The sequence below is a fragment of the Lepidochelys kempii genome, chromosome 6, assembly GCF_965140285.1.
Source record: "Lepidochelys kempii isolate rLepKem1 chromosome 6, rLepKem1.hap1, whole genome shotgun sequence".
NCBI classification, from domain to species: domain Eukaryota; kingdom Metazoa; phylum Chordata; order Testudines; family Cheloniidae; genus Lepidochelys; species Lepidochelys kempii.
The window spans coordinates 26,996,079-27,018,824 of NC_136385.1; the positions used below are offsets into that span (position 1 = coordinate 26,996,079).

Genomic DNA, 22,746 nt, shown 5'->3' on the forward strand with positions numbered 1-22,746 from the left:
GGGAGCTGAAAATAAGAGTTTAAGGAGAAGTTCTGACCAGAGGTACATGAGTCAACCACAGAAGTGTCCTGGCAATGAACTGATGCTGTTTCCATAGGCATCATTTACTATCAGTGAAGACCCTAGTGGAAAAATACAGGAATGATGATTTTTCCAGTTTGTACAGGCTTTGGATCGAGGCCTTAATGCCCGACGGGTGGCATGAGCGTGAGTGCTCTCTCCCCTGGCAGTTGTTCCCTGGAGGGCCATGAGCAGTATCTTGTTGCATCCTGGAGGTGGATTGTAAAACAAGCCCTTCTTGCTCTTTTTCTGGCCACTGGCAAAGTGGGGATACTGGGGGTTGCTTTGCATGAAGACACTAGACAGGAGCACGTCATTTGCATCTGAAAAGTTGGTGACTGGAAAGTGTCCATCAGGCTAACAGAACCCAGGGATACGCTTGATGATTGCAGAGAATACCCAGTGCAAGTGACTGTAATTAACTAGAAATGACATCCGAAAAGAATAGGCAGTTTACAAGCTTATCTCATTCTTCTTCTCTCCAATGTGTACCTAGGATCTCCCATTGTTGGGCATGGTCTCTATCAGTCAGTGGATTGCAAAAGAGCATCCATCAGACATCAGGCTGCTTTGTCTTGTTTGTAATAAATTAGCAATGACAATACCTGCGAGACAAGGTGGGTGAGGTAATAACTTTTATTAATATCTTGTAAGAGCTCTGTGCAAGCTCGAGAGTTTGTCTCTCTCACTGATAGAAGTTGCTTCAATAAAAGATATTACCTGGCCCACCTCATCTCTCTAATGTCCTGGGACCAACATGGCTATAACAACACAGCATAAAATAATGATAATACCTAGCTATGGGACTTTGTATTTTCAGATCTAATCTAATCTATCTATCTATCTATCTATCTATCTATCTATCTATCTATCTATCTATCTATCTATCTAATGAATTCTTATCAATAAGATATGCAGCTATTGCTTGTCCTTTTGATTAATTCAGTTCACCAGGCACCCCTGCTAGAATTTTATCTTCTCTGTATTTATTGAGTCTCAAGTGTTGTACAATAGAATATTACTATTTAATTAACCTACAAATCAACATCTTCATAAACCTGTTGTACTGTATGTGCCTCTGTTCAATAGTGGTTTAAATAGCATCTTTCACGGATACAGCTTCCACTGTCTTCTGAGTATGAGCAGCAACCTTGAGATGGTTTCATGTAATCAGATTTCCTTAGCCATTTAATTAATTATTACAATTGAAGAAGGGGTGTGTATGTGGAGGAGGGATAATAGAAAAGCCTCTGGTCTCATAGCACCTGGTTCTATTTTTTCCCTTCTTTGTGTGGAGGAACTCAAAAGATTTAGGCGCGAACTGAGTCATGATCAACTCCCTGGGGCAGGGCTCATCGGCTGGTTCTGTGTTTGTATAGCGCCTAGCACAGTGGAGTCCTGGTCCAGGACCGGCATTCCTCGGTGCTAATGCAATACAAACAAGAGATAATAAGGATAATTTCCAAAACGTCAACATCTGAACTCTGAATATCATCACAAGAAAAGGGGAGTGCCAGGGAATCAAGAAGAGATGTGGAGGCCATCAGTGGAGAGAAGGATCTAAGGCATTTCTTCAGTCATTCAGAATTATGGCTCTTCTGGTATCTTATCAGTCTGGGGAGTCATTAATACTTGCAAGAAAAGCCAAAGTATGGAATTTTAAATTATACTCCCAGTGTAGATGGTACCTTAACATGGAGATGCAGCCTGTGGAAACTGCATGTCCATACATGAAATGCTGCATCTTGAGCCAAGCATCCTTGCTCCAGGTACCTACAGGCTCCATGGCTTGTATCTCTTGATTAAAAGTGAGGGATGCTGTGATCTGCATTGTGGAACTCTGTGAACCAGTTCGGCCTATGGGTCCTGTTCTAAATTCTCCTGGGTTTTAGGCATTCTCACAATTCCACTGGCTCCTTGGATTGTGGTGTCATCTCCATTTTTCATAGCTCTTGGGAGGAACATTTTGTTTGATGGAGGATCACCTTGCTCAGTTGTTTTTCCCGTCCCTATTATTCTGCCTACCCTTCCTCACATGCCCCCCCCAACTTTCCCTGAGGTCACAAGTGTTTGTGTGATGGGAAAAATCCTCTGCTCAGTTCCTTGGTGCTGCTTTGTTTGACCCTCCAAGCACTGAGCTTTCCAGACAAGATCTGGGAAGGGAGTGTTCGAAGGGGTGGGAGGTGGGCTGGGTTGGGAGTGAATTTCTGGGCTAAAGAGGGAAGCAGCTTGTGGGAGGGTGCGGGGGAAAATGGCGACTGGGGTGCAGGTCACCTGTGACTGGGATTCTGGAATCAGGATGGGCACCAGCAGTGGGCGGTGGGGGGAAGGGTTGGGGTAGGTTGTCTCTTAATCAATCACCTTTTTTATGTGCCCATCCCGGGTTATCTAGGGGCTAGATACCACCGGGTGGGGGAGAGAACTTGCAATGAAGAAGTGGGGCAGGTGAAAACAATTGTCTGCTGGGGAGTGAGGAGGGAGCAAGTTGCGGGTGGCAGAGCTACTGCAGTGGGTGGAAAGGCAGAGGCAAATGGGAGGGGATCAGGCTACTGGGTCAGGGATCAGCTGTTGCTGGACGGTGGGGTCCTAGGAGCAGCAGGAGGACTTAGAAGCTCCAGCTGAGTATCCCAGCGCAATTTGCTGAGGACAAGTACAGCCCTAGGGGTTAAAAACGCTGCCTTCCACCCCGCCTCCATCTTTCCCCAAGAGCCCGCAGATCCACAATGGCCTCTCCCCTCGTGCAATACCCTTTCAGTCCCTTTGTTATCGTCCCTTCCCCCTGCTCTTTGCACCATTACTCACTCGGTCTGAGCATAGCTGACAGGCACCTTAGCAAGCTCACTGAGGCAGAGGAATGAGTGGGGGGCAGGGGAGAGAAATGTCCATATGCCGTTTGTTGGGCCTTTGCGCACGGGCTCTGCTGGGCTCCCAGGACACGCTACCAGGCTTGGTGTGCCAGACTGATGGATCACACAGCACTGGAGGGGTGTGCCCTGATCCTTAGGATTCCCAGGTGACCCCCCACCCCGCCTCCTCTCCCTATAGCTAGTACTACTCTAGTGCTGTGCTGTTTGCAGTCCATATTGCTCTCCTGATATCTGAGTGTCAACACCAGGCCTCATTGTCTGGGTGGGAATGATGCATGTTATCTGGGAAGCAGCTACCCTCTCCCCACCCGGTATTGTATTGAGTGTTTCTCTGGGTGCACATCTTCACACAGGAGAGGGTAAGCCTGCCTGCAAGCCTCCCCAGCACCCGTTGTCTGGGAAGCTGTAAAAGGGCAGAGGGGAAGGTCCTCATTGCAGTCCCACCCTGGTGCTAACACACCCACATGCATGTTGTAGCACTGAGCTCTCTCTTGGCTTTGAGCAACATTGAGCTCGGCCAGAGGAACTGACTGTTATTTCAGGCCATGGACATTTATGGCCCTTCCTTCGCTGTGAATGAAGGAGTTGGGAGCAAGGCAGGGCTTGGACAGCAAATCTGCCATCCTCCTTCTCCCCCCAAAATCTGTCTTCTTTGTTGTGATCCAGCACCCTTCAATTAAAGGATGTCAAAGGAGCACTTTGCAACTTTTAACAGGCTAACCCTGTGAGGTAGGTAAGTGTTGTTAACCCCATTTTACAGATGGAGAATCTGAGACTGAGTGACTTGTCAGTGATCACCCAGTGAGTCAGTGGCCACGCTGGCAACAGAACGCAGGAGGCCTGGCTCCTGTGAAGCTCTCTGCCTCCCCTAAAACAGTTAAATCAACAACCGTTAGCGTCATGCTGGCAAATAGATTTGCAGCACGAAAGCCAGATGCTCACAAGCAAAATCTTTTCATTTGCAGACAGAGCCTCACGCCCACCTCTGGAGCCTGGGCTGGGAGAATGACACCCTGCCCCATTTGAGCTCACTGGATGGCTGTGGAAGGCTCCATTTCCCTTCCCCGGAGCGACTTTGCATTCGTAGGATACCCACATTCCACTGTTCCTGCCCACCTGTCCCCCCAAAGTCTGCTGACTAATCCTGCTCTCGCCAATGGAGGAATGTGAGCGTTCCCTCCTGAATACCATGTGGATTCATTCCCAGAATTTCCTAGCTCTCTGGACTGCTAGAAGCTCTGCAGCTGCCACGCATCTAGCCATTAACTATAACGTTACTGCTCCATATAGTACAGGGGCTGCCTATGGCGTGATCAATTTTATTGCATTCTGTTACCACCATTCCTCTTAGCCTACTCCAGAGCTTCGATTTCTCCAGACCTATTGGCCATCTAGGGCCCAATTCTGTTCCCGTTGACATCAGCGGGAGTTGGACTGAGCCCTTCAGTGTCATGGAGTGCGGTTTATTCCTGCCAACCCTGAACAGTGTTAGTGTAAAGCAAGCAAATCCCTGGGGATGAATGGAGCATCAGCTGATGGTGGTCAGTGATCATGTTGGGGGAAAGGGTTTGGTTTGCAAGTCTAAAAATGGCCAAATCAATCTGAGAGAGCTTTTCAGTAAGAAGAGGCAGTGGACAGGATGTTGGGTCTGGATCTCAGGACGCTTGGTTCTGTTCCTGGCTCGGCTGCATGATGACAACAGGAAGATGCTTCACCACTCTGTGCTCCTGTCACCTCCTCCCAGCCTTTGTCTTAACTGTAAGCCCTTTGGGGCAGGGACTGTCTCATTATGTGTATGTGCAGTGCCTGGCACAATGGGGCTCTGAGCTTGGCTGTGACTTCTGGTTGCTACTGTAAGATAAATAACAGTAATAAAGGAAGCACACCTTAAATCCCACTGGGAACTGAAAAGCACACTCCCATTGCCTCTCTGCACTCCGCTATTCAGTGCTGTGCATGTGCTGATCTCTGCCCTACGTGTCGAGGACTCAGGGGAGTTCTGTAGAATGAAGTGGAGCAGAATGAGTGAATGAAGAACTATTGTTGAGCGCCTGGATTCTAACCTCTCGACTCATCAGTACTATAAAAAACATCAGGCCTCATTTTGATCTCACTTATGCTAGTTCTAAACTGGCATAACGTTATTAACCTCTGTGTGGCCACTCCTGGTTTATACCAGTGTCAACGAGAGCAGAAGCAGGTCCCCATTGAAATTGGCCGGGAACGGCGAACAGCGGCCGCTAGGAGCTGCCGGGGGCCAAGCCTGCGGATGGTCAATGTCAGCAAAATGTCTTGCGGCCCACAATCAGATTACTCTGATGGGCCGCATGTGGCCCGCGGGCTGCAGATTGCCTACCACTGATTTAGAGTATAGACTCTTGGGGGTAAAGATAATCTCTTACAATGCAGAGCTGAGATGAGCTAAGGTGCATTAAAATGAAAAATCATTAGAAGAAGCATTGAAGACAATTCTTTGGAAAGCCCAGTTCAGTTTGGTTCAATTTCTGTTCAGGAGATGGGTGAAGCTTTGGGCTGCTGCTTATTTTACCTGTACTGCTTGGCCTGTCCCTGTCTCAAGATTTGCTTTGTTTTGTTTTTCTTTTAAGCAAGCAGTGTTTCTTTTCCCCAGCTCCTTGCACCAAACAGGTCAGCAGGGATGAGATCGGAGATGATTCAAGGGGTGTGTGGGTGTGTGTGCTGGGGGTGGGGCTTAGCCCTCTCCTGCTGCCTGGATCCTGTAGGCAAAGCTGTGATTTATAAGATGGGTGGGGGGAAATGACTGAGATAGGACAGCTACAGGCATGGAAGAAAAGCTTGGTATGAGAGAAAGGCACTTTGTAACAAAGACTCCATACTGAGCTTTGCAGCCCAGAAATTGAACTAATAATGGCCCAGCACAGTAATGTCTTTTTATGCGTGTCTGACCAATGAGCTAATCTCTCAGCGCCAAAATAAACATTTCTTCCCTCGAGGGATAGGTTGGGAGATTAGCCTCCCTGCCTATATGGATATCTGTCACTGGGTTTCCCCCGTCTTCTTCACACTATCCAACCCACTCCTACCTACCAAAGTAGGTAATGATTTTACTGAGTCTTTGCTATTAAACAACATTATTCATAGGTCATAGAATCCTATCTCCCAAGAAACATGGCTCCATTTTCTGGTCATCTAAGTTAAAGATACCTCCCGTTGTAGTAATTTTGTCGGCCGGAGGGAAAATTGTGCCTTGTGTTGGGGAGTGAAACCACTTTCTCCTGCATTCCATAGGAAGAAGGATGGTCCAGTGGTTGAGAGCTAGCTGGAGAGCTGGGTTCAGATCCCTGCTCTGCTACAGGTTTCCTGGGTGACCTTGGGTAAGTGAATTGGGACCTGATGTTTTAAAAGGTATTAGATGTCTAAAGAGGTAGCTGGGAACCTAGTGGGACTGTGAAAAGAAGAAGTCCCTAGGCACCTACCACGTTGATTTCCATTGATCATAGGACTGTGTGAGAAATCATGCTGGATGCTAGTTTGACCCAAGGGATGTATGGCTAGCAGTGATGGGAGTAAACTGAGCAGAGGAAAACTTACAGTACATGTCCTCAAACAGTGATGTCTGATAGACACACTGCAACAATCTCCTCAAGGGAAGCAGTGGAAACCTCATTATTTGGGTAGACAAAGACCACAAGAACATGCCATAGACAATGATCAGTCACATTTGGTATTAAGGGGACTTCTATTTATCATTTATAAAGGTTAATACATGATTAATGGATGGTTTAATCAATTGTTATAGGGTCCAACAGGTCTTGCTTGTAACCATGATTTATAATCTTCTGCTGATGCCCTTAAAACCATCTATAACAAGACCAGTTCATGTCTATAACATGCTTATCACATCTATTAATCCTTTATGAACTAATGCTAAATGCACCCTTAATATTAAGTCAGCAGCAGGAGGAATCAGTTGATTGACGTAGGTCTTTGTCTATCCAGATGTCTTGTGAGTCACATTTGCTGGTGGTCACTAGAAATGAGTTTATTGGCGAAGGGAAGACCCCATGAATAAGTCCGGGGGAGCTTCCTCTCCCTTCCCTCTTGGCTAAAACTAATGGGAGGGGGGCTGGGGAAACATCCAGAGGGCTGCCATTGCCACCTGCTTTCAGCTTCAGACACCCCTCCTTCTCTATGGTGGTATCTTCAGAAGCACTCAGCACTGGCCTAACCTGACTCCCACTGAAGTCAATGGAAGTTTTACCATTGAGTCCAATGGAGGCAGAGTTTGGTCAACACCTGACTGCTTTTGGAAATACCATCCAGACTGTACGGTGGCGCACGTAATAAATTCCTGCTGCGAGTGTGAGTAGGTGATCCCAAAGCCTGAGGCTGCCTTCACCTAACCTGGTCCTTACGTATGCGGGTGGGGGGAGAAGGGGGACGAGATTGTCTCACATACACAGGCACCAAAGAAAATAATTGTAAAGCACTTGCTGCCACTGCTGGCTCGGGAGACAGGAATGCTGAATTCACTTGCATAGGGGTATTGAATTCTGGCACAGATCCTTGAAGTCAAGCCCCCATTGGAGGCTTTTCATTTTCCTTTCTGGAATTAGCTTCAGTGCTGAGAGCTGGTTCTGGGCCAGCAAAACTTCCTTTTAGTGTGAACCATGCAAAAGATTCCCAGAGTCTGGGGCACTTCCCTTAAAGACGGCAGAAGCTGTGCCAGAAATTCTCCTGCCTGGCCACTATCATTTCCTCAAGCGTGGGTGAGGAGTATGCCCCAGGGAACGTGACCTTCCTTGAAATCCTTGGTTGTGGGAAGTGGGAGTTAACAGCACCTTGCCTCAAAAGAGCAGAGTTAGAGGAACTCCAGATCTGGATCCAGAGGAACCAGCTGTAGAGAAGATAAAGAGTTAAAACTGTTATGGACTCATGGCTGGAGAGTCTTATTGCAGCCCACAACTGCCCTTGCTTCACTGGCTCTGTTACATGGTAATATGGCATAGCTGACCCATTATGCACCTCTATACCATGGTGGAAAGGGACATGATTACTCCATGCACAGCACACAGGCTGCAGGACAGCTACGAGATCACTGGAACCCCATGGGCTGGAGATGAGGCTTTCGTCAAAGCATTTGGAATGAATGCAATTCCTCCTTCACTCCCTCTCTCTTTCCCTCAGCTCATTAATTCCACACACAGAGATCTATCATGTAAGGGTGCACTGTCAGGCTTCTCCTGCTCTCTGAGCCCATCCCATGGAAAGCCTGTGAGGAGGACAACGGAGATGGAGGAAGGAGCTGGTGAGCGTGGGGTGGTGAAAGCTTTTGGTCCACACTGAAGTCCATGCTAACCCCTTGTCCCTCTTTGAGAAAGCCCTGGGCAGACAGACTAGGGGTGGGGGAGAATCTGGGTCAGACGGGGTAGCAGCTATTATTGTAATGGCTTTTTTGTCCCAATTCCATTTCAGCAGGGAGATTGTATCTGGGGAGAACATGCCCTGCGGGCTTTGGGGAATAATCAGATGATACATGGCTGTTCCCCAGGGTTCACAGTGCAGGGGATGGGAGGCAGGATCATAAAGGTTACAGCAAAAGAGCCGCATGGCAAGTGAGCACAGTTTAATCAGTCATAAATAATCCATTCCATGCGTTTAAATATGCCTTTTGGTATTATCATGGCCTGGCCTCAATCACACCCTATGCAACCCCAGGGATGGGGTAGAAAGGAGGTCAAACTCAGACCCACTGTGCGAGACCGTACAAGTTTTCCCTCTTTCTCCACCTCCTTTTCTTTGGTTCTTCTCTGCACATTGACCTCATGTCCTGTGCTCAGGACATATTTGCAGCTGTCTCTGCATCAAGAAGTTAGGACGTCACAAAAGTTAGGACTCCTGGGTGAAAGGATAGGCTAAGGAAGATGCAGGCCTATGGTGGGGGGTGGGGTCGGGGGGAGGCTGTGCTGTGCAGAAGGGTCTTTACATTGTTTGGTAGAAAGGCTGCATTTAAAGCAAGGGAGATTCAGAGGTGATGAATGTCAAATGGTCCCTAACACGTGCAATTTCTGGATCTATTGGTTATTCATTGTGATGTACATTTGCAATTGAAAATAGGCAAACTGGCTATATGTTGGGGAGCAGGGGAGGGAAAGGCTGGATACAGTGAGATAATGGACTGTACTAATCCTTCAGCTGTGATCCTTACCCATAAGGCTAAACCCCACAAGTGTAATGAACATGGGTGTTCTTAGGCTATGTCTACACTACAGACCCTAGATTGGCATAGCTGTGCTGGTCCGGTCCCCTAGTGTAGACTCAGCGTATGCCGACAGAAAGAGTGTTTCTGCCAGTATATGAACACCATCTCCCCAAATGATGTTAGCTTTGCGCTCTTTGGTTGCTCTCTTTAGTTGTCTACAGTGTAGGTTTAGTCAGCACAGCTGTGTCCTTAAAGTGTGTGGGTTTTTTTCCACATCCCTGACTGATGTAGCTACGCTGGTAGAAGTTTTAAGTGTAAACCAGGCCTAAGTCTAGTCCCTAGTGGATAATATCCAGTTTATCTTTAAGCCACTGTGTAATTAGCAGCTCCTACTTAGGACTGGAATGGCAGGGAGTGAGCTTGGGCGCGTGTGTTGCATCCAGGCCAGTTTGGAGTCACGTTGGCAGAGCTGTAGTGAAGAAAGCTTGGCCAGAGCCTGCGTGTGCAATGCCTGGATCTGGCCAGTTCTCCCAGCCCCTACACTTCTTGAGCACTGAAATTCACCAGATCTGCTCAAAAGTTTTGAAGAGGGGACATCTTTAGCAGCGCCACGGACAAACAAGTGACATCAGAGAGAAACCCCAGCCTGAGCTGCAGCTGGGACTGTTTGGTGCGCCCCCTCTTCCTGACAGAAGCCTGGGAGAGGCTTTCAGCATGACGGCACTTCCCTCCAGCTGGAGGCCCCGGGCCTCTGAGCACTGTGCCGCACAATAGAAAGCAGTGACCCACGTGTTTATGGCAAAGAGGCTCTCAGCACTGGGATAACTGCAATGTGGGTCAGTTGGAAGAGAAGCCAATATGCCAGGCTGTCCTTTGGCAGGGTGAATTTGGTGGGTATCTTTCGATTGGGCCGAGCAATGATTTTAATCCCCCCCACCCCCGTTTGTTCTTGTTATTATTGTCCTCCGCTCACATGCCACACAGCCAGTTCAGAAGATGCAGTGACAGAATAGTGAGCCGGTGAGGTCATGGAGAGAGAATTAGTCACATCCAACTGGGAAACAGAGAGAGCTGCAAGCCAAGCTCATTTGATAATGTAAATGACTGTCACACAAATTTCTATTGGAGCCCCCCGGGAGACTCCAGCTCACCCCTGGGGGGTGGGAGGGGGTAGTTATAATTCTTCCCCACTGCAGCCCCCTGGGGAATTCCAGGTGAATTCTAAAAATCCCACTCATTCTGGGGCCCTCACACCTTATGACTGGGGGAGTCCAGGACAGACGGGGTTAAGAGCCTTTCTGAAACAGAGACTTTATCAAGTTCTGTCACATAAGAAAGGAAGGTCGAGGCGGAGCTTAATGAATGACTTCATTTATATATCTTACCTCCTCCCCCCCCCCCACCTTGGCTCCTGGCCAGGACCACAGACAACTGTTTCTATGGGAACTATGGAGAAAACAGTAAATATGAGTGTGGAATGAATAAAGAAGGGGATTTGCTTGGGTCTTCTTTCTGGTGGCTTCACGCTCTCTGTGCCTGTGTGGAGTAGGGCGGGGTGGAAGAGGCAGGATGGGAGAAGGGGGGAGCAATTTAATTCACGTAATGTAATTTTTAGAAAATGCAGTGTCCCTTCTGGCAGTGGTGCTGGGTCGTGACCGGCAGAAGAAGCTCATTCCTGTGGCGGGAGACGAGAAATCCGGGCCGGTCTGTGCACTGTAACTTTGCTACACCCCACTAGTGTGCTGAAATCACCACTCTCTCTGTGCTCTTTCAGTCCTCCTCGCCAGCTCCTCTGAGGTCTTTGGCGTGTTTGCCATGTGCTGTCGTGCCACACTGGGATGGTGAGGAGCTTTAAATGGAGGTGAGCTCAGACACATTGTGGTCTGAGAACACACAAAAAAGGGCTGGAAAACAAGCTAGTCAAAGAAACATCAGATATGTTGGCCAAGGTTCTCAAAATTCACTGATGATTTTGGATGCCTGGCTTGAGACACCTGAGTGATGGCTCTTGACAACTGCCTGCGGAAAGCTCTTTGCAACAATTACTCTGAGGCAGTGTGGTCTAGGAGCTATGGCAGTAGTCCGAGAGTCAGGAGACCTGTATTCTCTTCCCAGCTCTGCCAGTCACCTGTTCTGTATCCTTGGATAAGTTACTGTGCCTCAGTTTCCCATTCCCACACTTTCTCTATCTTGTCTGTTTAGATTGTAAGCTCTTTGGGGCAGGGGCCATCTTTCTCTATGATGCTGTCTACACACCCCTTTGCATCAGGTTCATTAAGATGGTGCAAACCCCTGTGGGAACATAGGTATTCTGGTTTGAGTACTTTATTTAGGTTTTGCTTAAACCTGTCCCTAACTGATTTAAGGTAAAGATTTAAAAATGAGCCTTGTTTAAACTGCAATAAGCATGTCCACACAGCCTTTTGCACCAGTTTAGCTAAATCACTTTCAAATCACACCTTTCGTTAAACTGGTGCAGCTCTACATGTACACCGGCCCTCTGGTATGTACGGCACCTAGCACCATGTGGCCTCGCACCTGGAGCCTCTGGGTGTTACTCTCATTACAAATCATCAACATAACAAAGGACCTTACTCTTTGCTCAAAAACCAATGCTTTCCTCAAAGCTCTCCTTTATGTATGTTTGCAAAAATATCTCCAGGGGAACATCCAGGGTCAGATAGACTCACCCCTACAATGAAGCAAAAGGATTGGAGCCCTTGCTATTGCAGCTGGAGCCCGGCTGATAGGGGCCATGAATGACTCAGCCCTCACTCTATTACAGCTATAGTCTGAGACCCTAAGGAAGCAGGAGTCTGGCAGGGATGGGCTGGTGCTGAAGTTAGACTGGTCGGGTCACTGACATAGCTTGTCCTTCTCACACCAAGATCAGCATGGTGCTGAAAGAGGCGAGAAGGGGAGGAGCGGATCCTGCATGAAAATTCATGTTATCACCAGTGTAGGAATGTTGCCGCGGTCTTATCGTTTCCTCTGGGATCTGAGAGGTCACTTTGCTGACAGAGGGTTTATTATCTGGAGGCTGGGACATTCTGGGAGAAGCCAAGCCAGGATTTTCTTCTATGCAAGGGAGGAAGGAAACAGTACAGAGCACAGCTGGAGCCGGGCTGAGCGATAGCACTGGGTACCCTCCTCCAACATTCCCTGCACCATTGTAGCAAGGGAACAGCTTGGCACAGGAATTCTGATTAAAATATAACTACTCAGCTGATTAAGAAAACATGTCAAGGTCTGCTCCACGTAGGGCTCTCTCCCTGGGAGTGTAGGGGCCCACAAACCTGGATTTGGATTTCTCACAGTATTGGGCAACCTTTCAGCTTCAGGGCCTGGGATTTCCGAGAGCTGGATCGTTGTTGTGTATAATATTTGTCATTCTTTTAATGTTACTGCAGAGGGGCAGAACTAATGGAGCTGAGGGCTGAAATCCTTCCTTTGGCCCAGAGTATGGAACAAATCTCTGCTCTGCGCAGCACTTGACCATGTGCTGAAATGCCTTTCAAGTGCACTCGCTTAAGGCCTTTCCTGAATCAGGACCATCATGTACAGAACAGCTAGGCAGCACACTTCCCCCACGCTGCCCTGTCAAGGTGCTTCAACTCTGACCTAGGGGTTAGAAGGTGATTTAGTTTCCCAGGCCATCCAATGCTAGATCTTTTTGTTGAGGCTGCCAGAAGGGCCACCAGTTGCCATGATATCAGTGTGATAGGAACAGCTGCCCCCTGGGTGGAGATCTAGAGCCTCTTTTCACATGCCCTTTTCGGTCACTGCCAGCTGAGGCTGGATGACACACAGGGAAAGTGACCAGACTATCAAACTGAAAAAGCAGGACGTCTATTCCACAGCCGGCATGGGCAGGCTGTGGGATGATATCTATTGCGTAGGTGGCACCAGGTGCTGTAGGGAGAGTTTCCCTGCAGTCTGGGATTGCTCAGCGGCACCCCCGCTGAGGCAGTGTGAATCGTGCTGTTGAGCATCCAATGGGATACTAGAGCTGGTTGGAAACCAGAATTTCTGTCCCGTGGGAAATTCCAGCATTTTGGGGGTGGGGATGGGGGAATGGGGAGGGAAGGGGGGGAATTCCAGATGGGAAATAAAAGCTGAAATTTTGAAATTTCCCACAGAATGAAAATTCTGACAAATTTAAATTTGGGACCATTCAAATGGTTTGTTTTGATAAAGTCAAAATGTTTCATTTTGACCGTATCATTTGAATTTATTTCATGTTGATTTTCATATTATAGTAAAAGATTACCTATAACGTATTAATGTAATGTAATGGTGAAATCGATATTTATTATAAAGGGCAGCATGAAATGACTTGCAATGAGAGTCAAAAAGAAACGTCTTTACCTTATCGAAACAAAATGAGAAATGATTTGTTCTGACTTTTTTCCCATTGAAAACTTAATTGAAATGGACGCATCCCCACGAAATGTTTAGAGTCTGACAAAATTGCATTTTTGGGGAATGAAAAATAGTTCCATGGAATACATTTTGACCAGTTTTATGGGATAGTTAGGTATCCTGTTTTAGTTTTGAATTTCTGGTACAGGCCGTTGGAAAATGGGACTGCCTTGGAAAGAATGGGACATATTGGGCCTTCATGTCTGAAAGACTCTACCATAGACACAGTTACCCATCCCCTAAGAAGCAATCCAGCCCTCTCATACAAGGCCTGATTCTGCAATCCTATTGTCTCATGTTGTGTAGCACTTACACAAGTGGTTTCCTTAGCTTCCAGGCATGCTGCGAGGGTAAGTAAGTGCTCCTTGGCAGGAGTGAAGCTCACAGAATGGGGCCCACCCAGTGCTGTGTTTTCTCCTGAGATTCCAGGACATTTTCCCTTTATTTGCTTCTCTCGGAACTGGCTGCCTGCTTTAAGAATGCATTTCCCTTCTGGTTGACAGGCTGACAGCACAGTGGAGTGTGGAGGATGAGGAAGAGGCAGCAAGAGAGCGACGTAGAAGGGAACGGGAGAAACAGCAGAGGTCCCAGGCAGAAGATGGCTTGAACAACACCGACTCCTTGTCAGAGAGTGGGCTGCCAGTACAGGAAAACCAGTAAGAAGAGCTGGAGCGTAGAACACTCTTCAAACAAGCGCCATCCTAGTGGCAAAAATCTTCACTTTTGGCTCGTGCTCGTGTGGCCCAGATACCACTCACTGTGCTGCTCTGCCCCTGTCTGGTGGTAGCTGGGCCACATATAAAGGTTGATAGGCTTGGTAAAGCCTTGGCTGGCAAGGGAGGGTTTTTTAGATTGATGCTTATGCTTTAAAATTCAGATGTCACAGATTCTATCCCTACTGCCACCAAGCCTTTTAGGGGGACAGTTTTAAATTTTCCTGTGAGATGAAAATGCAGGGGGCTGGGAGTTTAAATGAGGAGAGTTCAATAAGGGTTAAATTGATGTACAAGACCCCAGTTCAGCAAAGTGTTTAGACACATGGTTAATTTTAAGGATAGGCATAGTTCTGTTGAAGTCTACAGAACTTGTTTAAGCATATTAAGTGTTTTGTAGGATCAGGGCCCAAATTAAACAAGAAGTGGAGCTGATTGAAAAAAATAGTGAGAATATTTCATCTGAATTTTTAAAAAGTGTCAGCCAGCTCTGTAAGGCCCTGATCCTGCCACCACTTATACATGTGCTTAACTTCACCACTGATGGCTGAGCACGTGCATAAGTGATTGTAGTATCAGGGCCAAGGCATAAAAACAGCAAACAAAATTGTGGGGAAAACAAATCAAAATTTGTTTGTGAAAAAAAATTTCAGGAAAAAATCTGAATTTATTCATGAAAAAAACCTAATTTTTTCATGAAAAAATGCAGAATTTTTCATGAAAAGAGTTCAATTTTTGTCAGGATTTTAAAACATTTTCTCAAGATTTTTATTTTCAAATTCCTGTGAAAATGTTTCCTTTTTTGTGAGAAGCATTTCATCACTATTTGGAAAATTTAAATATTTCTGCCAGCTCTAAAAAGAAACGTATTTTCATTAAAAATGTAAGATGTACCTTATAATATTAATTGAGAGCATTTCTAGACCACCTTTCATACAAGGATCACAAAGTGCCTTACAAACATTCATTAACAAAGTCTCAAATCAACTTGCTGAGGCAGATATCTCTACTTTACAGATGTCTAGAGGCACAGCAAGATTAAGTGACTTGCCCAAGGCATCAAAGCAGCAGTTACAGTAAAAAAATAGCACCCCCCAATAATGCAAACATTGAGGCCCTGCCCTGAAAAAACGTACACATATGCTTAACTTTATACTGTGAGTGATCCCGTTTACAGCAAGGGGGACTATTCACAATGTATAAAAGTTAAGCATGTGCGTAAGCCTTTACAGGAGTGGGCCTTATGCATGTGTTAAGGTTTAGTAGTCCTATTGAAAAGAGTGAAAAAGACACAGTGAAACAGAGAAGAGAAGGGAAGAATAGACAAAAAAGGTGTGTGTGGGGGGGGAGCAACTTTTGGGGGGGAGTAATTAAAGAAAATGTGTTTGATCCATTTGTCATATATGATACAGTGGGGGGTTGACAGTTTCTGGCAATATACAATAAATAGGAACAAAATTCCCAGCTGTATTAAGGGAGGGCCCGGAGGGGAGACGAGACCGGCCCTTCCCAGACCTGACCTTTGGCTCATGGTCATTCTCTTTCTGTTGATAGGCAGGGATTCATTGCTCAGTCCAAGCTCCCATTGATTTTACTGGGAGTTTTAGGTGTGCTAGAAAAAGAGGAATGAATCAGGCTCAAAGCCAAAATTTTGTAACCTGAATGTTTAAATTTAGGCACTTGGAACCATATTTAGGTACCTAAATAAAAGTGGCCTGACCTGCTTGTCAAAGGTGCCGAGCACCAAGAAGTTTTTATTGCCTTCGGTGGGCTTTATGCGTGCTGAGAATTTTCTGAAAAATCAGGACACTTTTACTTAGGCGCCTAAATATGGACTTAGGAGTTTAACTGTAGACAGGCATGTTTGGAGATTTTTGGCCTGAGTGACCAAAGATCCAAGTGTACAGTGGCAGATTAGAAGGTTGTTGATAAACATCAGCCCACAAGGAAGGATGAGAAAGGCGATAGATCACGCAGAGAGGTCTGAGGCATGGTTTACAATTTAAAATAAACCATGGAGAACTAGCCTCACTCATTGAGGATGGGGAAAAGATCGGAAGCTTGTGGGCATCTTTCCACCGGGGCCAATAGAGACCAATGTAACCCATGCTAGGATAGTGTGACTCTTTGTGCCCCTCTGAGGGGCAGACAACATAGAGAGGTTTAGGAGTTTGTTACTAGAGGTGAGCTAGTCCCTTAGCTCAGGCAGTGAAGTTTGTGCTTTTTTGTCTGTTTGTTTGTTTAAGATCCAGAGGTCCTGGGTTCAATCCCCCATACAAATACACATGCAAATATTTGTAGATGGAGAGCTGAGGGTTAGGGAGAGTGCTGGGAAACCTATAGGTATCGTTTAGGTAGGGATGAGCCTGGACCCAAATCCCACATCCAGATGCCCCAGAATAATAGGGGAAGTTTGATAGTAAAATCCATCCTCTCTCAAAACGTGCCTGCTGGCCATCTTGACTTCTGGCTTTTATGGATGAGCCTTAGCCAGCCTCTTTGCTTTGTTATACGCTCACACCGGTAGCACTGAGCTATTGTGCTGCGGTCCATCTGAAATTGCATTTCCTTCTCTCCAGCCTCTTCTGCAGCTGCTGATGGCCACCTGGGCTGGCTTGCTGAGCTGGGGTCAGCCTGCCATTAATCTTCCAAAAGTCTTTGCTTTCTCTTGTGTAAACACCACGCCCCCGTACAGTGACTCACCCCATTCATGCAACTCATCTTTGTGTAAGCAGGCCCTCGTTGTTTCCTTGGGGTGAGGGGCTTTGCACAGCCCCAAAAGTAAATCTGGGTCACATTTTTTTCCCCCAGACAGCTGTGGTGGCTTCCCTGTAGGCCTGGATGCTGGAGTGGCGCGAAGCCATTTAGAATTGAAGTGCGGGAGCGGTGTTATGCCAGCCCCACTCTCACACCTTTTATTTCTCCTCCCTGGTGATCTTGAGTTCTGAGGGGAGTCAGGGGGATACCAGGCTGTGAAATCAAAATTGCCCCAAACTCCAGCCCAGTGGCATCCAACCTTTGCAGCCTGAGCGCTGGGGGTGGTATTTCAGAAAGGTAAAGGAGCTGCAGTCAGGACATTGGGGCAGATCCTTGAGCATCACAGAGGGAATGGGGACCACCTGCCAGTCTCCTGCTGTGGATTTGCCACGGAGCATAGCGCTCTCTCTGTCCCTGGAAAAGGAGGGCATTGGGGTCAGGGAATGACTGGAGTGGGCTGTGCTCTGGCTACCCGCAACTGGAGTATGGCCTTTATCTATGCCTTTAAGGGCTGAGCTTCCCACTCAAGGACCGCTCTTCCCCCAGGCACTGACCGGGGATTCGGAAAACCTGGAGTCTTTTCCTGGCTCTGCCACAGCGTTCCCTGTGTGTCCTGGGCAAGTCACTTCCCCTATCTGTGCTTCAGTTAGTCATTGGTAAAACAGGAACCATACTTCCCATCCTGTCTATTCAGATTGTTAGCTTTCTGTGGCAGGGACTCTCTTACTATTTGTGTGAACAGAGTCGAGCACGATGTCTCACTCGGGGCCTCTAGGAACTACAAGAATAGTAAATCCTAATCCACTTTCACCTGTGACATCACAGATTGTCATTGTATCACTTAGTCAATATGGGAAGGTTCAATGTGATAATGTCATGAAGAACCCTGAAATACGTTCTCGGCTTCTCCACTGGCTGACTACCTGATTTGGGACAGGAGTGAATGCCACCCCAGTTACTGAAGATCCTTGCATTGCCAGGGCCCTTCTGGAGATGTGGGGCATTGTGGGTATTTAAATCTGGGCCTGTCTGTTGTTGTCAGCTGTCACAAGGCTTCTGATAGCTGATTTTTCCCCCCAAAGACTCAGCTGCTGGAGTCACGTGAATAAGAGAATCTCAGCTTTCATTCTTTAAAAAATGTAAGTTTCTAGCCCTCGCGGTTACAGAGAAAAGCTGGAAAATGTATGTAACCCAAGTGTTCCCTTAGGCTCTGAACTCAGAAAACAAACAAGACCCCCCATCACACATTTATCTATTTAAAAAATCTCATTGGTTTTAAGCCAATCTCAAGACTTCTTGAGGCCTAACCCATGATTTTTCTAACATTTGGGGTTGGCCATCATGTGTCTCAGGTATCTCACTTGAAGTCACCACAAGCCTAGATGGTGAAGGAGAAAGGGAAAAGCAATGAGCATAAAATGGGCCAAAGTTGCTCTGCAGCAGGCAGCCATGTGATCTGGAGGAGCCAATCCTCCTTCGACCACCTACCGTGCACTGGACTTCAACTGTGCACTGGGCTTTGTTGTGTCTTTGTGTGAAATCACAGCTGTTGGGTTGCATCAGTGCTTTGGAACATGGGCTGTATATGCCGTGCCAGCAGGGTGATGAAGCTCTGCAGGCTCTTGGCAGTTGGACAGAAGTTCTTCTTCACCTCTTTCCTTTCCTGTTTGGTGAAGGAGGAGGGAATTTTCCCCTCACCAGTGGAAGGATAGGAAATCTTTCCAGAGGTTAAGCTCCTCTTGGTCCCCCTTTCCCCCCCTGCAGGGCTTTTTAAGAAGCAGAGGGACGAGCACTTGGCCGTGCCAAACTACGCTGGCGTGTGGAAGCTCAGCAATTGGCAGTAGGTGGCGTGGCATGGGGGGAGGGGAACTGCTAACATGTGTGTTTTCAGGAGCACTGTAAAGTGCAGTTATGAATCCAAATAGGAAAGCGACTCTGGGAAAATGACACCTATTCACTGTCCGTACCTGCTGCCTTTGGGGCACATCCAGTTCTCAGTGGAGTCAATGGCAAAACTCCCCTTGGTTTTCTTAGCAACAAGGCTCTACCCTCCTGAATCCATATCTGCTTACTTTGCTGGTAAGAGCAAGTTTGTTAAACTGCTACCAGCTGTGAAGAGTCCAGGAAGACACAAAAGAGCAAAGCCTGATTGTGTTCTGCCTCACACATCATCAGTAACAGTTGGTGTCTACAAACTGATCCCAGAACCCTTATTGCTGGCAGTGAGGCATGAAGCAGAAGGCTCGTAGGTAGGTTTGCACTGCCAGATGGGGACCAGTCTATCTAAGCCACTTGTCTGCCCGCCCCCATTACCACAGTTCCAGACACCTTATCATCTGAAATGCATTTATCCTCCCAACACCTCTGTGGGGGAGAGCAGTGCTGTTATCCCCATTTTACAGATGGGGAACCAAGACACAGAGATATTAAGTGTCTTACCCAAGGCCACACAGGGAATTTGTGGCAGAGCAGTGGATTGAACCCAAGTCCCAGGTTAGAGCCCTAACCACTGGACCATCCTTCCTCTCTCACTCATCCATTGCTGTGCCCATGTGTTGTGATTTACACCACCGCCAAGTGGGTGCAAAGTACTTTCATTCTCATTTGAGAGTGTTTTGCACTCACTTGGCACTAGTGTAAATGGCATACCCAAGCTGCAGGGCAAACATGAATGGGACCTGGGTTCCTAAATGCATTTAAGAAGATTTTACACCAGAGTCACTGGTCTGGCCAAACTGTGCTCAGTGCAGGACCAGAGGAAGATGTGAAGGCACCGGTGGCCTGAAGGAAGCTCTAGCTTATGCTGGGATTTCCTGTGGCCCCATGAGGCTATCTGAGGAGCCAGGAATCACTAGGAGCACAGAGGACAGGTCACTGTCTCTTTTGCCCCAGGAATGGGGGAGACGTGGAATTGCTGTGTTGTTCAGGGATTCCCCTTATACCAGGAGAATTCCTATGTGGCTGCTCTGTGGTGCTTTCCGAAGTGGTTTAGGCTGCTTTGTGACCTCTCCTTTAATGGAGAATGAGGATGGGTGGGATTCCGGAGACCAGGCCCTTATTGGTCCTGCAGCTGTAACTGTATGAGAGGAGCTACTAGAGGATGGTTGTGCTAGCCAGGTTAGTGCAGAGGGAAGGAATCTGACCAGCATGGGTATCATCTGTACCAACTTTGATCCTTTGTAGTTCCACTGTTCTAATCTTTCTCCTGGTGTGTTTCAGGTTTGACTTTAAGCCCTCAGGGACCTCAGAGCTGGAAGAGGATGAGGGGTTCAGCGACTGGTCTCAGAAGCTCGAGCAGCGCAAACAGAGGTGGGCTGCAGAGGGAACACAAGAGGGGGAGCAAACATGCCCCAGGGAATGGACACAGGCCCAGGAAGCAGCGCCTACTTGCATAGGAGAAAGGTACAGCAGTAAGTGAGGGAGGGAAGGAGAGATGCATAGCTCAGTGATTTGAGCATTGGCCTGCTAAACCGAGGATTGTGAGTTCAATCCTTGAGGGGGCCATTTAGGGATCTGAGGCAAAAATTGGGGATTGGTCCTGCTTTGAGCAGGGGGTTGGACTAGATGACCTCCTGAGGTCCCTTCCAACCTTGATATTCTATGAAGGGGCTCCTCCAAAGGAGGTGGCATCTTGCTGAGGGCAAGCCCAGAGCATTGCTAGTTGGGGGCAGGAGGGTTTGGGCTGAGCTAGGTCTGCAGGAAGAACTAGTCTGACAACTCAGAGGCAAACGTTCAACTCACAATAATTTGTGCTATTGTGGAGAGACAAGCTCAGATCCCAATGCTTTGGTGATGTTTGGAGTCAGAACCAGCTTTCCACAGCACTGGGGCAGATTCTGTGCTGTAACGTACCTCCAGGAGACACAGCACAGAAGGTTAAGTCCAAGGGCAGTGAGGACAAAATTGGCTTTAAGCCACTTCTGCGCCCTCCTGAGTCTGAGCTGCTGCAGGGGCTGAAACGACCTCCAGCATAATTTAGGCAGCCCAGGGAGCTGTTCTAAGTTATGGCAGTTTCCTAGCACTGCCTCTGGCTTGTGGTACCAGCCAGAATGGTGCGTGTTATCGTCCCCCATCCTGCTCAGGGCACCTCCCCCAGCAGTGGAGTTCTCAGGAAAAAGTGGGCAACATAGGGCTATCGTATGCAGCTGAACAGGGTTGAACTTGGGACCTCGGGAGCTAAGTGCATGAGCTGCTACTGCATGAGCTAAAAGCTGTAGGGCCCTTAGCTAAGACTGCAGAGCAGACTCATTAATCTCCCCCTCTCCCTACGTGGTCTCTGTGCCACTAGAGAGCACAGAACACCACACCCAGGAGGTGTGTGGGTTACACCCGTGCCTGGGGAATTCTTCAAAAGGCACTTGCAGACTGCTTATTGTCACTGTACTCTATCAGTGCTGGTTCCTCCCTCCCCCATTAAGAGGGTAGGTCTTTAGCTATGGCTGGGCCTAGGCCCACCCATCCCAGTATCAGCAATAGGTAAACCCCCAAATCCCTCACTTTGCTTCTGGTCCCTATTCCCTTGCTGAGCTGAACCCTGGATCCAAACCCTTCCCTGGGGGATCGCTCATACCTGGATCTGAACATCCTGTCTGAGCCCCATTGTTAGTCTGATGTTACTGGGATTTTTGTCTTAAAATCTCTTAGTCCCTTTTTATCCAGAAGGGTGAGAAGCTGCATAATTAACATTGCATCAAAAGCAGACAGAAATATAGTTTTCTCTGTCTCTCTAGCTGTATTTCTTTTCAAACTTCTTAGCTAAATAAAATCCAAAGCAACATCTCCTCCCTCCTCTTTAAGGCCCTAACCCTACAAACACTCACCCATGCTGAACTTTTTACACAGCACTCATCCCATTGTCTTCAATCATACTTGCAGGACTAGGGCCTCCATTATGAACAGGCCCATTTCCCCCAAATCCTCCCTCCTCTCATGAAGATTTCTTGCTAGAAGAGGCCCACTCTTCTGTGTGTGTGTGTGTGTTTGAGCAGGTATACATGTGCTTTGCCTTTAATGGGGAGGATTTTCTATCCTTGTTGACCAGAAATGTTGCACCTTATTCGCCTGCTCCATCCTGGCAACACTCCCTTAAAAAAAAAAAAAGTGCAACGTTGTTTCTTGCTTGACAAACATAGGCTGTGTGAGGTGAGGCTGCTCTGCAGCTGCTGGAAGAGAGAAAATTGCAAACACCTGTGGCAGGTAAGGCTCAGTGAAGGGAGTTGCCAAGCAGCTGTCAGCTGGAAAGCATTTAAAACCAGGCGCTGGCCCTCATGCAATTTTTTTTTTTTTTGAGGGAGGGTGTTGAACTGATGTAGCAAAGGGGTAACCTTGGTTGTTGCCAGCTGCTGTCTTTGTTTGACTCAGTGTGGGTGTGATTTATGGGAACCTGAGGAGGTACCTCACAAACCTGTAGGAAATTTCATTTTGCTTCATATGTTGTGCTCCCTAAAAGCATCTGCTTTTCTACTCCTGCTGATATTGTCACAGAGTAGTTGGAAGCTCTGTGGGAGCTCTCAGGTATGTCATGTGCTCTAGTTTCACCCTGTTTTTCAGCGGTTGTGTCCGCCGTTCCCGTTGAAGGAGTGTAACTGTAGTGGAGAGGACTGTTCCATCTCATTCCTGAGCTGTGGCTGGGATCTCTCCCCTTGGGAGGGGGGAAAGGTGTTTTTTCATATTATGGACATTTGCCACTGTAATGAGCTGGCAGGTAGGGAGAGTTGTGCCCTGCTGGATGGAACTGTGACTTGTG

The 22,746-nt window shown here is 47.5% G+C and overlaps 1 protein-coding gene across 6 annotated transcripts in view; it reads left to right on the forward strand.

Moving 5' to 3' along the window:
* Positions 1–22,746, forward strand: part of LSP1 (lymphocyte specific protein 1) — an 84,600-nt gene that overhangs the window by 23,453 nt on the left and 38,401 nt on the right. For 2 of the 6 annotated variants that reach the window (XM_073347235.2, XM_073347236.2), the window contains exons 2-3: positions 14,034–14,186; positions 20,220–20,402. In XM_073347235.2, the coding sequence (XP_073203336.1) occupies positions 14,034–14,186; positions 20,220–20,402 (336 nt within the window). Of the gene's footprint in view, positions 1–14,033; positions 14,187–18,655; positions 19,250–20,219; positions 20,403–22,746 lie in introns of those variants that run through there. The other 4 variants (XM_073347238.2, XM_073347239.2, XM_073347241.2 and 1 more) reach the window with 3 other exon arrangements.